General features: G+C 37.8%; 2 protein-coding genes across 3 annotated transcripts; one reads left to right on the forward strand and one right to left on the reverse strand.

Annotated features, from left to right (window-relative positions):
• The first annotated feature begins 1066 nt into the window (after nt 1–1066).
• On the forward strand, nt 1067–7368 carry LOC102216586 (nucleophosmin-like). The gene is made up of 11 exons (XM_023341674.1): nt 1067–1220; nt 2319–2398; nt 3588–3707; nt 3824–3917; nt 4011–4135; nt 4220–4275; nt 5507–5564; nt 5642–5737; nt 5851–5958; nt 6050–6124; nt 6403–7368. The coding sequence occupies exons 1-11, from the start codon at nt 1172–1174 to the stop codon at nt 6451–6453; spliced, it is 912 nt and encodes a 303-aa protein (XP_023197442.1). The 5' UTR covers nt 1067–1171; the 3' UTR covers nt 6454–7368.
• A 2629-nt stretch (nt 7369–9997) lies between these two features.
• LOC102238213 (claudin-7-B-like) lies at nt 9998–12917 on the reverse strand. Of its 2 annotated transcripts, XM_005803601.2 has the most exons (4): nt 12415–12917; nt 10985–11149; nt 10819–10903; nt 9998–10734 (listed from the first exon to the last, which is right to left on the reverse strand). In XM_005803601.2, exons 1-4 carry the CDS (start codon nt 12635–12637, stop codon nt 10578–10580), a joined length of 630 nt encoding a protein of 209 aa, XP_005803658.1. In that variant the 5' UTR covers nt 12638–12917; the 3' UTR covers nt 9998–10577. The 2 variants fall into 2 exon arrangements, with proteins under 2 accessions (XP_005803658.1, XP_005803657.1); XM_005803600.2 differs by having other exon boundaries at nt 10819–11149.
• Nucleotides 12918–15611: the final 2694 nt, after the last annotated feature.

Genomic DNA, 15611 nt, shown 5'->3' on the forward strand with positions numbered 1-15611 from the left:
TTCTGAACACTCCAAACACAGATGTGTACAAACGCCTTAAAATAAATGGTTGTTATGGAGACTTGCCACTCGCTGCTCCAGCTCTGTAAGAGTAAGAAATTATATTACCACACTTAACACCCTCCTTCGTGTGTGGTGGAAAGATAACATGTGCCCTTTTTCCAGTTACAGTTTTTTCAAGCTGCTGTTTATTTCCTTACTTAAGGAGGTTAGCACACATCCAGTTGACTGAGTTGTCTTTGCCACTTTGAAACATGAGTCAGAGAAATGGATGTCTGTCAAGTCACATTTATGACCAGAGGAAACCAATATTCATAAGTAATTAATTAAACATTTCTAGGAATTCTGATCAACATTGGAAAAATGACAGAACAGATTATAAAGATGTTGGAGTTTTAAATGCAGCTGCAAATAGGTACAGGTACAGTTTGTACAACTGACTGGAAATGCCATCTCATCTCTGAAGCGGTTGAAAATCAGTTTGCTGTTTTAAAAGGCCTTCCTGCTGATATTTATTTTTAGTGTGATTTGGTGTCATTTTGTTGTAAATAGCCTTATCAGTGACATAAAGTCTAAATAAGATTAAAAACAATAAATGCAAAATCTCCTGGAGATTGACACACGGAGTTCCACTATATTCACACAGATTTTCATTGAGCACATAGAATTTATTTATTTTTTTTTAAATTGTATTTGTTGTTTAAAATGTTTTGAGACTGCACATTAGTGTTCAAAATATAAAAGTATAATTAAATTATGATTATTTTTCCATCCATCCATTTTCTAACACCCTTGTCCCTAGTGGGTCTGGAGTGGTGCTGGTGCCTATCTCCATCTAGCGTTCCGAGCGAGAGGCGGGGTTCACCCTGGACAGGTCGCCAGTCTGTCGCAGTATAATGCGTTGTTTAAAGGTATATTAGAAAGCAACAGCAGTGTAAAGGTAAATAGAAGCCAGTCGAGAGCAGTAGATTAATATAAAGCAGGAGATAAAGCAGAAGAAGAAACTCATAATACTGTTATCCTGTGGGGGGCAGTGTTGCCGTTTTGTTTTTCATACAACGAAGAAGAAGAAGAAGCAGCAGAAGAAGAAAGAGAAGAACCCACGTTTGTTAAAGCCTCTCACATTACATTTGCAGCGAAGGCAGGCAGCGGGTTACCTCTATCCGAGAAAATGAACGGACTAAACGACGAGCCAATGGCACCGCAGACCTTTCTTTATGGTGAGATAATGTTTTAAAACCCAGAGTTTGTATATTTGTTGTCGATTGATACAACTATTAAAAGAGATAGTTCTTACATTCAGGCCAATGTTGAAGTCGCACGCGCTCCTCTGGGATTTATATTAAGTCTGTTTTGTGACAAAGAATGAGATATTTAAAACATTAAAACCTTTTTGAAGGTGACGTTTTACAGCAGTAAAACAGAGTTGTTCGAGTCCTGGTGAAAAAAACGAGAGTCTTTCGGATCCAGTTTTCTGCACACGTGCTTTTTGTAGTCAATATGGCGGCGCCCGTGATTTAAGTAAATTGCTTTAAATTTTAACTACATTCAGCCAATAACACACGAACCGGGTCACTCGTTCAAAACTTACTCGACATTTTCCGTGCGTGTTTACTTAAAGCTACAGGTTAAATTGACGTTGTTTTCTGTAATGAAGGTTAAAACCGTCTCAACGTGCCTTCAGACACGCACACTGCTGGCCGCAGCGCAGATTGAACGAGCCACTGAATTTTGACTGGAGATTTCATCTGGTTGCCTCCGATCTGTTCCAAAGGCTTTAGTCTAATTTGGTGTGGAGCCAATTTTATGTAGCCAACGGGGCCTCATTTTAGTTTCCTTTGTTTAGATCATGTATCAATTCAAGTTTAAAATTTTGATTCAACGAAGTACTGATTTTTAAGAATTTTAAATACTAACTTTTTTTTAATAGTCATTAGTCTGTTGGTTTCACTGTAGTGTATTACTTTGTATTTGGAATGTGTCTTAAACATAAAATTTTGTTTTAAAATTGTTTCAAAGCAACAAAAAAAGTGTATCATGAACTATAATTGATATATTGATTGCTAAGTTCATAAAGTGATATTTTAACCAGCAGAAAGTCATTTTGAACAACATTTTGGACCTTTTCCTGCACGTGCTTCATCTTCACAAGTAATTTTTTTGGACTCCAGGGCGCCCTCCTGTGTCAATTTTCAAAACTTCATTTGAAACCCAAATAATTTCTTTGGAAAATTGCAAGACTGAAGATGCATTTCACTTTTATTTTGATTCAGTTTTTTTCCTTTACTTTATTATTGTTATTTTTATTTTTTTATCAGGGTGTGTTCTGGCAGCCGGCAAGGAGGTGGTCTTCAATCCTGATGATGATGAGTTGGAGCATCAACTAGATCTGAGGATGGTGAGGCCCATAAGTCCCTCAGATATGAAAAAGAAAGATTCAGAACAGACGCACAGAACATTATAATGCTTATTTTTTCTTAGACGGTTAATTTCTTCTGTTTAATTAAATGTTGGTGCACAGCTATAGTACAGACTTGTATACAAGTTCAGTCAGAATATTTCTCAGGATGGTAATCGCTGGCTCTAAATGAATTAACATCTGTAAACACTTTACTCACTTTGGGGAAATTAGAGAAGACGTTTCCTCTGCAACAACAGTTCAGTGGCAATCAGACATGCAGTCTGTAGCTCCTTTGCTGGCAGCACCCAGATAGTGAACTGTATTGATTATTACAAGGCCACAGAGTGGCAGTCTAGGCAAATAGGACATAAAGCTATATTAAACACAATGAGATTGAACTGGAAATGAACAAAAAAAACTAGGCCTCGGTTCAATTAGAGTCCAACTTCAAAACAACAACAAAAAATCTTTATTACAGCCTTGGGTTCAAATGTAGTGATTAAAAAGTATGACTTGTATTCATTAACTGTATGCATTATGATTCTGTGTGGTTTAGATCTTGACATTATCTACAATTAAGCAATGTTGAGGTCAGCAGCACCAGTGTAAGGCAGTTTTGATTTGTCAAACTTGTGTAAATTTTAGATGTTATCCATTTCCAGCACCTCTGAATGGTTTATTAGCAGGCTCCTGTAGTACCTGATGACATGTTGAGGGTGTATCAAGAATTTGACTTCTCGCTTGACCAAAAACGCATCGGAAGCACACAGGATGTCGGTTTTTAAGAGCAGGAGTTGAATGTTGCTGATTTAAGCTTTTATATAAACATGTTATTTGGGAGAACATGTAGCCGACGGCACGTCTAACTTCATTCAGCAGCTTAAAACAACTTGGTGACATATTTTTCTACCCTCAGTGTCCTCTGTGTGTTTCATTAACAGCTCATCATGCATGACAATGGTGGTGCACTGGTCACTGAGAAACTTTATTATCCATCTCCTTACACAGCAATCAGACTCTTTTTCTGCCATTTTTGGTTGGAATCTATAGTATTATAGTAGGTGTCACCAGTTGAGCTTTTGAAACTGAAGAAAGCTTCTGCAAAGATCTGAGCTGAAAGTCACAGTAAAGGTTCTGGGAATAAAGTTGGGGTTTTTAAATCTGCCTGCTGTTCTTACTCCTGCAGGCATGTGTGGACCCCAGCTCCAAGGATGAACTCCACTTGGTGGAGGTTGAAGGACAGGATTCAGAGGGTCAGAAAGTCAAGGCAGCGCTAGTTTCACTCAAGCCGTCCACCCTGCCCAGCGTAAGTCTATATCTACCTAGTCATTGATGTTATATTTACCAGGTATGTTAGATATTATGTATATCTGATATACAAATTACCTTGTTACCTTATTGGTTGATGTTGTTCTTCTTCAGGTGTGTCTTGGTGGGTTCACAGTCACACCCCCAGCAGTGTTTCGTCTGAAGACCGGTTCAGGTCCAGTTCACCTCAGTGGACAACACCTCATCAGTGAGTATTTGTTGGCAAATAAGCCCAAATGTTGACATTATTCCAGTACTTACAGCTGGCTCATGTTAAACTTCTGAATATTTTCCCCAAAAGTGATGGAGAACGACCAGTCTTTTGATGAAGAAGATGATGAAGAGGAAGAAGAGGAGGAGGAAGAGGAAGAAGCCGTTCCAGCGTCAAAGAAAAGATCCATCCCATTCCCTGCTGCCAAGTCTCAGGTTTGTCTCAGTCATTTAACAAACCTCACCAGGTTCCATGTAGAAAGACGTCTGTGTGAACCAAACCCGATCTGATCTCTACAGAAAAAAATAAAAATGGAAGCAGGGGATGACGAGGACGATGAGGAGGAAGATGATGAGTGAGTATTGAGCTTTACTTTTTTTTTTTTTTTACAGAATGCAATAATTTGATATTCTCAGAATTGAATTCAAATATATATATTTCAATGGCACATATATCTGGGTTAAGAGTTCAGACTGTCTCTCTGTAGCAGAACAGAATGCTGCTCTGAGGTGAAGCTTTATTGCTGAGGTTCCCCAGCATTAAGGGTAGAACACTTTACTAACAAGGTACCATCTTTATGACTCATGTTAAAAGGGGAAATCCACTATCAGAATCAGTCTAATCGTTTCCATGCAGCAGTGCTTCTCAATTCCAGTCCTCAGTCCCCCCTGCTCTGCATGTTTTAGATGTGCCTCTATACCAGAACAGCTGATTCAAATGATTGCGTGACCATCAAGTCCTGCAGAAACCTGTTAATCACCCATTATTCAAACCAGGTGTGTGGCAGAAGGGAAACACCTAAAACATGCAGGCAGGGGGGGGCGTGAGGACTGGAATTGAGAAACACTGCCATACAGTAATGCGTTTTGCCCTCTAAACATCCCCAGCAGTCCATTTGCTGGATAACAACTGTAACCTTCTACGCATCTTTGTTTTTGTAAAAAAAAAAAAAAAAAATCACATTTGGTTGTAGCAAATTCTAAAATGGCATCGACTAACAGTGAAGGCCTCCTCTTGTTACGATGCAAGAGCCTTATGTGAATGCTGCATTTCAAAATGATTGTGAAAAGAAATTTTAATAAGATCCACTAGATGGCGCTTTTCTACCACAGTTCGAGAACCTACCTTATGTTACCTTATTGTTAGAAAATGAGTTCAGCCAGTCTGATATTTATATACATTTACAAACCTTTTAAGGTTGCTTTATTTTTATTTATTTATTTATTTTGTTGTCTGTAAGTTTATGGTTGACCCTATTTGCTCCCCAGTAGGAAATGACATGTTTTGTTCTGATTAAGCCTGAGTGGGCTGGTTTTGTCTTTAAATTCTTCTTATTTGGATCTAATCAAAATAGATTAAAATAAGAATCAAGATTCAAATCCCTTATCAATGCTATAAATTACCATTACATTTGTAAGCCTATTCAGTCCTAAAGTACTGTAATTTCTTTTAGAGCTGTGTAGATGTTTTTGCTGTTTTAATTTAGCCATTAGTTACAGTCATGACATTTTTATCTTTGTGTCAAGAATGGAGTTGCATTTCAACTAATCAGATTTTCTGAATTTTTCTTTTTTTCCTTCCCAAAGGAATGATGAAGAGGAGGATGAGGATGAAGAGAGTGAAGCTGAGGAATCACCAGTGAAGGTGAGCAAACATTCAGAGGTTTTGTGCATTAAAATATATTGTGTGTGCTCTTTCTTATGGCTATCTCTTCATCACAGGCCAAACAAACTCAACCCAAAGCAACTCCGGCCAAACAAAAGGGCCCGGCTCAGAATGGCAAGAACTCCGCGCAGAGCACACCTGCCCCAAAGCAGGTTAGACGCTTTTCACAAACACGGCTTCTATGAAACATTTATGGAGTCTACCAAAGCACTGATGAATTCCTGAAAGCTCAGGGCTAATTTAAGTTGACCTTTGTTTACTTTAGAAGACCCCCAAGGTTAAAGCCGAGAAGTCACCAAAGACTCCGGCAACTCCCAAAGTGAATTTAACCTTACCTCAGCTTAAAATTAAGCTGATGGAGGCAATGAAGAAGGTTGGTGTACTTATACATGCTTCCTAAACCTGCCTAATTTATTGCCTGTTAATGATTTTGGTGTGATAACTGAAGAATTTGCCTTTTCTAGGGTGTCATGTTACCTAAAGTGCAGCCCAAGTTTGAGAACTTTGTGAAGAATTCCAACAAAGTGTGCGACCCCCAGGTAAAACAGCCACTTTTTTATGAAAAGCAATCAGTTTACACATTTTTTGTAGGCTATATGGTTGGTAGAAGCATTACAAAAACAATCTAAGAATGTTTCTAATTTTTCATATTTCATGCATGTTTTTTTGCCACAAGAGGGCACTATAGCCACATATTTAAATTTCCAACATTTTAGATTAGTAGAACTGAATCCACCTAGCTCCGATACTGCCATTTCCCCTGAGGCTGTTTGATTGTTTCTTTATGGGTGTGACATGTTGTTTCGTTTCTCTTTAGATCATTGCAGATCTGTGGAAGTGGCGACAGTCGCTGAAGGACGAAAAGTAGCTGACTCTGTAGTTTTTACCAATTTTATGACCTGTTCATCCCCATAGCCTCTCATATTCTCAAAGTCTAAGTCTGTGCCTCAGTTTTCCTTGGAATCACTCTGCCTTCCTGAATGTAGAGCTTGAATATTAGTATCACCCCCTCCTTTAGACAAAACTGAAGCCTTTTCAAAGATTACTGGAAATGAAAGTTTCTGGACTGTTAGGACACGAGTGTATGTAAATTTGTTTTCGCTTATATCTGGTTCAAATTGAATTGTTCTCTTGGGTGTAAAAAGCATCACATCATACAAAATGCATACCTTGTTAAATGGCTGTTGAAATAATCTACCCCTTTATTCCTGACTTTTGACTCTACCATGATCAACTTATTCAAAACTTGTCATGTTTAACCGTCCAATTAATGTTTTTTTTTTTTTTCCCCCTCATGAGTAACAAGTTGGATAAAATGCACTTCAGCTTTGTCAAGTTGTTAAAACTTGAGAGTCCCTTAGGGCCGTCAACGGTAAGGCTGTGTATCGTTGAAAGGTGTTTTATGCCTTAGGGAGTCTGCAAATGACTTGTATCTCTCTGAAATTCCAGTGTGTGCTCACAATTCAAAGGTACAAATTCAATGCTCATTTGACTAAAGTAAGATCATGAAGGTGTAGGAGTGGTAAATGAGATCATTCCATTCCGTTTCCATTTTAGTTACATAATTTGTTTTAATCTTTACTTTTTTTTTTTTTTTAAACCTCTGGTTTGATTGTTCATGTCTCAAAATTGATTAAAACAATATGGTGTGGCTCTTAATTTTTTTTTACTGTTTCTGTTAGAATCAGAAATGTTCCCAGGTTTCAGGATGCTTGCAGTGTTTGATCTTTTTTCTTTTTTATTTGAAGCAACTTATTAAAACAATAAAATGAAATTAATATTTGGTGTTATTTGTTGTGCCTTTACTCTGCCACTCCCATTCCCCCATAATGCACACCTTCCTACCCAGGACACATTAACTACAGTATTGGTATTTCATTAATATAATCCAGTTTTAGCATTTTGATTATAAATATGTCTTGGTTATTTTCTCACAGTTTTATCAGCTATCTAATGAGGATAGCTGATATCCTCATTAAATATCAGGTTCTCTTAAGGTTTGAGAACCTGAAGACAAATGAACTTTATGGACCAAATTTGTGCACATGAGGAATTTGACTTCAGTCTACTTGCCTCTCACTTGCATTTAGAATTTAATGTTTGAGAACAGTTTGATTAAATTCGAAAAGAGGAGTATTTGTTAAACTAAACGTTACGGGTTTGGCCTCTCTGATTTTGTGTTTTGGCCTCGTTTTAAAAAGTGTATTAAAGCTTATTGTGCTCAGTCGGATGGGTTAGAGGAAGCATTCTTGTGTTGGGAGTAGGATGTAAAAACTGTTTTTCTGACCTTTGATCATATAAATTTTTTTACAGATGTGTGTTTGACTATCTGACAAAAGAAGCAGCCAATGGAATGTTTTATGGAGTCAAAAGTAATGACTTTAGAGAGGTTTGATATAACCGTAGGTGGGCTTTATTGAATTTGGATTTAACAAGCCCTTTACAGGGAGGATACTACCTTCATGTTGTTAAGGTGATTAAAATTGTTTATCTGTATTCCAAATGAGTCGGAGTTGTTTCCTTTGATGTAAGCTCTAAGGAAAACTTTTTTTCTTTTTCCATTTAAGTACTGGAATTGGATGTTTAATTTAGGTCACTGGTTCAGCTGTGCCATTCTTCTAAATGCCTGAGCTATTAGTATATTATTTACACAAAGGTAGTAAAGTCTTAGAGAGCATACATTTATGATCAGCTGTTGCAATGCTCTGATTGGTTGCCTGTGGTGTGACTAAGCAGCTTTCTTTGCTGATTAAATTAGCGGAAATCGCAAAAATGTTGAGACAGGAATTTATTCAGAAGTATATCTTTTCCTTTTCCAAGAAAAAGGGAATTGCAGTGGAGGAGTTGACAACTTCAGCTCTTATATTGCTTTAAGATACTTATTCATGCAAAGAAACAATGTTCAATAGACTGGATATTGAACTTTTGAGGAACTGGAGCAGTCTGATCTAAGGGTTTAAGCCACTTTATTTTAATAATATGACAATAAGGGACACTAATGATTAGTCTGGCAGCCAGAACGAGGACAGATTGTAGGTAGAACTAGAGCAAGACAACACATGATCAATAAATCAAAACATGCTCTGAAGATGAACGAAATACCTGAACCAATGCAAGGTATGAATTTAAATAGAATACCCCACCTTCTCGAAATATACTTCAGATTATTCATTTGTTTAAAGGATTACAGATACACTGTCAATCTCAAGTAGTGCTACTTCCAGATGTAATAAACTGGGCTACATGTTTTATTGGGATTAATGATGTCCACCGAGTAAGGCTCCCCTCCCCCCATCGCCATAAGGTGGTTCTACATTTTATATTTTAACAAGCTGCAGTTTGAACATCCACCTACAGGAAGACCTTCTACCACAGAATAAGAGTATGCAGTAGAGATTTGTCGCTTAGAAAGCAGGTATGTTGTGTTTCAAGGGAACATATTTCCTCAGAAAGCCCAGCACTGTCCTATGATCACAATTTGACCAAGTGCGGGCAGAGAGAGAGAAAACTATGGCTTAAAAGAAAACTGCTAATGCAAGAAGTTGTTGCTGAGCCAGGGAGGTTAATGTCCTGACTGCTGCATTCTAGGGGCACAAGCAAGCATAACCATAGGTTCCTCCTCCCAGCCGTTTTTATAGTATGAGAAACTCATGGCTCGTTTACATCCCTGTTGTTTTTGTAGTTTCTCATTTCAAATAATCTACTTGCAGGTTTTTTCCACTTATAATTGGTCTTGATGCATACATATTTGAAATTCTAATCTGCTGAACATTTCATTGGATCAGAGTGTGCCCTTTTTTAACTCCGGGGCATTTTCGTCAACTGTAAATTTGCTCTTTCTGTACAATCTTCGGTGTAAAGCTACATGCTTCAACTTGTCTTTCTCTTTCTTGGTACAAATGTATTTTCCCACAGAGGGATATTTGTTTCTTTTGTTTTAGTCTGCACAACACTGAAATCTTTACTCCATATCCTAATCAGTCTTAAATGTGAGGTTATCAAAAAGATTTAATGCACAATGATGCAGTGTATAATGCAAACTCATTTTGGAACAGAGAGTTAATACAGAGCTAGTCACCATCCAGTGCTGGGCTCCACTCAGCACAGTTCAAGGATGACAGAGTGAAGTAAAGAATTCAGCATGCATTCTGCAGCCTCTCTAAGGGGTGATTGACTTATCATTGTGACTGGCGCCAATCTTATGTTATGAAAGTACGCTTTTAATCAGAGCAAATACACACAGACCCAAAAAAAAAAAAAAGAAAAAACCATAACAGTTCTACTTCAGGAACACTTACTTGTGCCTTCTTTCTTGGCAGAAAGTTATTTAAATTAGATATTTGAGAGCCAGTCAGTCTTCCCATCTTTCCATTATATAAAGTTTGAATATATTAAGCATTTTTAAGTCAGTATCAAGAAATTAGATCTTGCACTTTAACTTTATTTACAACATAAAAATTTCAGATTAAAAAAAAAAGCCAATACAAGCAAAACTCATTCACACAAGTTACAAAATTGGCAATCTGAGTACAAGTCATAGTATCATTACTAATGCATTAAAAGACCTTAGTCTAAAAAGGACATAAAAAAACAAACCCTTACAGTAAAACAGATGTTACCCAACATTGTCCATTCAAATGTACTGCAAATGAAGTGCTTCCTACATCAAGGTTCTCCATAATTAACTTAGTGTTTTACAGCTGTCAGCTACATACACAGTACACTGAAAAGTACACATAAAGCACAGACTACGGTTTCAGACAGGACAGGACCGGTGTGTTCTGAAGTAAACAGCCGGTATTTAAAAAAAACTTTTCAAAGCATTTGGTAAAATATTACAGTAACATCAATGGTAGTCCTGCAAAAAACTAAAAAGGTGATATAAAATAAAGTCAGTACTTCATGGATACTTTTTTTTTTATACATTTCTCCAGATGGATTCAGCGTGAATATTAAAATGTTCTTTCAAACAATAACCAATTCCTATCCTCTTCAAACGTAGTCCTGCTTGTTGCTGGGGGGCCTGCTGGACATGGGATAGTTGGGCGAACGCTTTTCTCTTGGGCAGGATGCCGCCAGCATAGCACCTCCAATTATACCCAAAAAAGATCCAGCCCAGGCGATGAAGATGGCAGACCCGAACTCATACCTTCGGAGAGCAGAGTAGTAAAAATGTAAAATCTGTTTCTGCACGTACAGAAGTAAGCGCAACCAAAAATCCAGAAAAACTCACTTTGTGTTGACAGGAGTGAAGGGATCGTAGAAGGCTCGGACGATGTCGTTCGCATACCAAGAGCAGGCCACAATGGCACACAAAGCTGTGGGAGAACATGCATTATTTGATACGTTTCCACTAGTTTTGAAAGGTCCTGGTTTGAGTTTAGGGATTTGCTTCTTACCTCCAAGCAAGATAATAATGCCACCAGTCATAGCAATCTTTGCCTTCTTAACCTGGTCGTCGCCTCCGCAGTTGGTGCATTTCATCCCCATACAAGCTGCCCCCATCCCAGCTACAACCACAATTATGCTCACGACCATGAGGGCGCGTGTTGCTTGAAGGGCACCTAGATAAGGGAACAAAAGAAGTCGGTCAGGCCATCAGTTATTGTCAAACCCAACACGCAAACAAGACAAAAAAAATAAATAGTTTCAATGAACTGATGCCACTATAGTCGTGCCCGGTTCATGTGTGCATGTAGGCGCCACCTTTTGGGAAAAGGTGTTATACAATTCCTTTGGGACAGATCAGTTGCCATCTCTTGCCACTGTAGAAACTGGCTTCAGCCAGAAACTCAGGAAATAGCGTGGGGGTAGGGTGGTAGATTGTGTAGGTGTACTAAAACAGGTCTGACCAGGTTTCAAATTTCTTGTTATGGAGGACACTCCCAGTTCTAGCAACTCAGCCCGCTTTTCTGAGAAACTCCGGTGTTTGGAGCCACCAGATATATTCCCAGTCTCTTGGAATCAGTCTTATAAATGCAATTGGCTTTCATACTAAAAATATATGATGGCACCCAAGTTCCTTGATGGGTTTGATTATCTAAAAAAAAAAAAGTGTTGGGGGGGAAGTAGCACCTCCCATTTACCCAGTCAGCCAACAGGAAGTTAAAAACTTCACACCACATCTAAAATACTCCATGTCAAACCTCTTAAACTTCCCGTTTCTGTCTTTGATAACCAACAAAACTAAACTTTATTCAGGCTATTTTAGACTTCCCCACTGCTACGCACTTCCTTCAGGTAAAGGGCCTTTTGTACTGCTCTATAGGGTCTGTTGACTAAACAATGGCTTACCCAGGTGTTTAACCTTTAACTACATCTGCTGTGTAAAAAAACAAAAAGATTTCCGCAAGGAGGGAGGGCTTTACAGGACAATAATGCCCTTAGGCCCAGGCCGTTGTGTTGATTCCCCGCTTTTCAGGTGGAAAATGCAAAGAATGTTAAATATTTGAATTTCTAGCAACGGTTTTAAGCAATTTCCCTCCAGAGTAGGCGAGGTCCCCGTTGGGTTAAAAACAACAACAACAAAAAACATGTAATGTCAAACAAGGGACTTATTCAAAAGAAAAACCTGTTTGTCAAGGCCACAGAAGCCAAAAGTAAAGTACCAACTGACATGAAGCAGGGGCAATAAAATGGTAACAGGTGAATTGTTAGTTACTTTTTTTCCTTGGAATAAATGTCTAGGTGACCTTTCACAAAGCCCATGTAGAACAAGGAGTGGGGGTCATATTTTTAGGTTAACTCCGTCAAAACACATAGTTACATACTGACCCCCGTTTATTATTATTATTATTTTTAAACACAAAGCATAATTACTGTTACTTACTGTTGAGCTGCAGCATGGAGTCGTACACTTTGCACTGGATCTGGCCTGTGCTCTGAAACGCGCAGGACATCCACAGTCCTTCGTACATAGACACTGCCGTGATGATGTTTGACCCAACAAAGGCCGACATCTTCCACTGTGGCAAAATGGTGCCAACTATCAATCCAATCACTCCCATGAGAGCCAGAGCGAAGCCCAGAATCTGAAGACCCTTGTTTGCCATTTCGACGACTTGTTTTCCTTCTAAGTTGGGAACAACAGCAACAAAAAGCCAAAGACGTCCACCTGCTGCGAAAGTCCTGTTTCTTTAAAGTCCAACAAGCAAAACACAAAAAAGACCTACTCTACTTGCTTCTTATAAAGTTATGTCCTTTTTAAAATATATATATTAAAAAGGTCCTTTGCTTTCTGCAAATGAAAGAGTAGCACACAGCAGCGATATGTCGGCTTAAAAACTCTCTCGGTAAATGCTTGCGCACCTGTTCCTCTTCCGCACCTTAACTAGGGAGTGGACGGCGGGAGCGAGCTTTTTTAGGCGGTTTCTAGGGCAGGTGGGCGGGGACGCGCACGCAGTTTCGACTCATCGGCGTAAGAAGGAACACTTGAAGTTTCGTGATGTAAGCGTTTCCTGGTAAGACACCGGACAGTAACACTGATACTACGCCTGGTTTGATATGGTTTTGAAACAGAAAATGTCTAGTAAAAACATGCGAATACAATTTCAACATGTTTATTTCGTCTCACTTTCAATACCTTTCTAAATTAAAATAATTTTGCTCAGTGCATTCTTGCTAATGATACGAAACAAAAGAGTCGCTATGTCCTATCATTCAATTAAATTACGTCAGGTGATGACTAGATACACGTTTCCCAGGTGAAACCACCGGAAGTCTGATGGTAAACAAGTATTAGACGCAGATCTTTCACACACAATATTACGCAACAGCAAGCTTTCTTTTTATAGTTGTGAGAGAGTCAAATGTGTCCCTATGAATTCAGCCTGAATGACTCATTTATGTGGATTTATGCACGTGTTTAAATAAATGACTAATACATTTTTAGGAATGCTGTCATTGACTAAAAAAAAAATCCTGAAAGGCTTTTTAATTTGTGTTTACAAATGTAGTTTATTTAAATTCCAGGATTGGTAGGTCTATAGATGTTCTGTAATTCATCTATTACAGAACGATGCCAGTATATCTTAGCAAGTTTGCAGAAAACTTATGTTTTGCACCTATCAACAAACTTCTGGCAACGTTCTAACTAAATGTGTCTACTAATTTTGGCTAAAATCATAGAGCTGTGTTGGTTGGCTTGTACAAATCTGGTTTTTGAGCATAGTCCATACATTTTCAAAAAGATTGAATGTGTAACTTAAAAAAAATTGCAGATACATTATGTTGCAGGTATGTTTCGCTGCCTGTGGTAGTGTTGTATTGCACAAAAAAATGAAGAAAAAAAAAGAAGGATGGTGACTTCCTGACAACTTTCAACTAAGCCTAAAATCAAAAGCTATATGTTAAACAATTGAGACACAACTTGGTGTTCTAACCCAGAAGGACATCAAATGTAGTAAAGCAGCTTATTTAAATTAACTCTTAACATTGCTATTGATATAAATTGTCACATTTCCAAAGGAAAACTATGGATAATATGCTTTTAGATTTGGATTTCAGTTTGGCCTAGTTACATGTTGCTGATCTGCTCACTGATCATTTGAATGATGGAACAGTATTTTTATATGAGCAATTGTCATTTCCCTTTTAGAGACTTCTCGCCACTGCATCATTAAATATAGAAGAAGAAGAAGAGAGGACAAAAGAGAACTCCTCTCTGTGAATCATTGTTGAAACATTTCGAAAGTTTTCTAGTCAGCTGTGGAGAAGTTTAAAGCACAGTCATGTGTTGAAACAATATTCAAAGCTTTCAACAATCTTTCTTCATTAAATCCATTATATGAGAATCAAAAAAGGTTGACCCAATTGAAAGCCTACTAAGACATATCCCTCTAAAATGAAAAAACAGGAAAGGAAATAAGCTTTTTAAGGCGAGAGTACATCATGGCGTTCTGTCAGGGGAAGAGGGGGTTGAATCCTTATGCATGCCACACCTTTCAGATATTTCTCGTAAAGAGATAAAATAAAATATACTTTGTTTTATACAACTATGTGGTGTTAGGGTGTCACATAAAAATCAGACGGAAAAGATTGAGGTCTGTGTTTGTAACGTGACAAAATGTGGAAAAAGATTGAGAGGAATTACGTTTTGTTCATATCTCCGATAGAAGAATGCTGTGATATTTTCTTATTATAACAGCAGTAGAGGTGGGATTTGAGTCAGTTTGTCTACAAATTCAAACTTAGCGTAAATTTGCAGGAAAACAAAAGGTTAAAATTTGGACAGACTGTTTCTTTGAAGTTAAGTAACTCATAGGTGGAAATATCAAGATCTTAATATCTGCTGGGTTTAGATATGCATCATTTTCGAATATACATGATTAGTTAATTGCTTGTAGGCTGAAGCATTCAACGTAAGTTTTCAAATTTATTGGCTGTTAAGTAAAAAAGGTGTTGTGATTAAATTTACATTTAAACCCTAAGCTGAATTCTTTTTATGTTTCCAGCTTTTTTTTTTTTTCATTTTTTTGTCTTGTCTTTCTGTGAAGACCTACTTCTCTTGGATATCAACAGATGCTGTTGAACTGAAACTGTGTTCAATCAGTTTTGAAAACTGAAACCTCTTTTTTTATGACCTGGTCTGATCTTCCGATCGTATCTGGTACAGTCCTCATCTGTCATCAAATGACACAATAATAAAACCATCAAAAATTATACATCATTTTATCCCAACTGAGAAAACAACTTCAATATACATTCCATACTTAATACTTGCTCAAATGTTATCTGTTGTAACCCCAAATCTTCTGTCATAGTTGCTATTTTGTGATGTGTGTTATGCTGCTTTTTCATTCAGCAGTTCGAACATAATTTCCCTTATTTCACAACAAGCATCCATCTCAAATGGCTAGAATAGTTTGAGGAGATATACACTGTAAAAACATTTCTTTCTATCTCTAACAACTTGTTTGGTTTGGGAAGAGAGACGTCTAAGTCACAATGGAGGATGATTCAGTTAGCTCACTTGTCAAACCGGTTTCATCGGGCTCCCGCTTTCTGTTCTAAGCACTAGCAATGACA

The sequence above is a fragment of the Xiphophorus maculatus genome, chromosome 11, assembly GCF_002775205.1.
Source record: "Xiphophorus maculatus strain JP 163 A chromosome 11, X_maculatus-5.0-male, whole genome shotgun sequence".
Classification (NCBI taxonomy): Eukaryota; Metazoa; Chordata; class Actinopteri; order Cyprinodontiformes; family Poeciliidae; genus Xiphophorus; species Xiphophorus maculatus.

What these genes read in the sequence shown, in the direction of transcription:
- LOC102216586 (XM_023341674.1), top strand. Translation starts at nt 1,172, where the DNA reads ATGAACGGACTAAACGACGAGCCAATGGCACCGCAGACCTTTCTTTAT. An exon ending in ATCAACTAGATCTGAGGATG is followed by an intron (nt 2,399 to 3,587) that starts GTGAGGCCCATA and finishes TTACTCCTGCAG; the next exon opens with GCATGTGTGGACCCCAGCTC. An exon ending in CTGAGGAATCACCAGTGAAG is followed by an intron (nt 5,565 to 5,641) that starts GTGAGCAAACAT and finishes TCTTCATCACAG; the next exon opens with GCCAAACAAACTCAACCCAA.
- LOC102238213 (XM_005803600.2), bottom strand. Translation starts at nt 12,637, where the DNA reads ATGGCAAACAAGGGTCTTCAGATTCTGGGCTTCGCTCTGGCTCTCATG. An exon ending in CTCCATGCTGCAGCTCAACA is followed by an intron (nt 11,150 to 12,414) that starts GTAAGTAACAGT and finishes TCCCTTATCTAG; the next exon opens with GTGCCCTTCAAGCAACACGC. An exon ending in TTCACTCCTGTCAACACAAA is followed by an intron (nt 10,735 to 10,818) that starts GTGAGTTTTTCT and finishes TGCTCTCCGAAG; the next exon opens with GTATGAGTTCGGGTCTGCCA.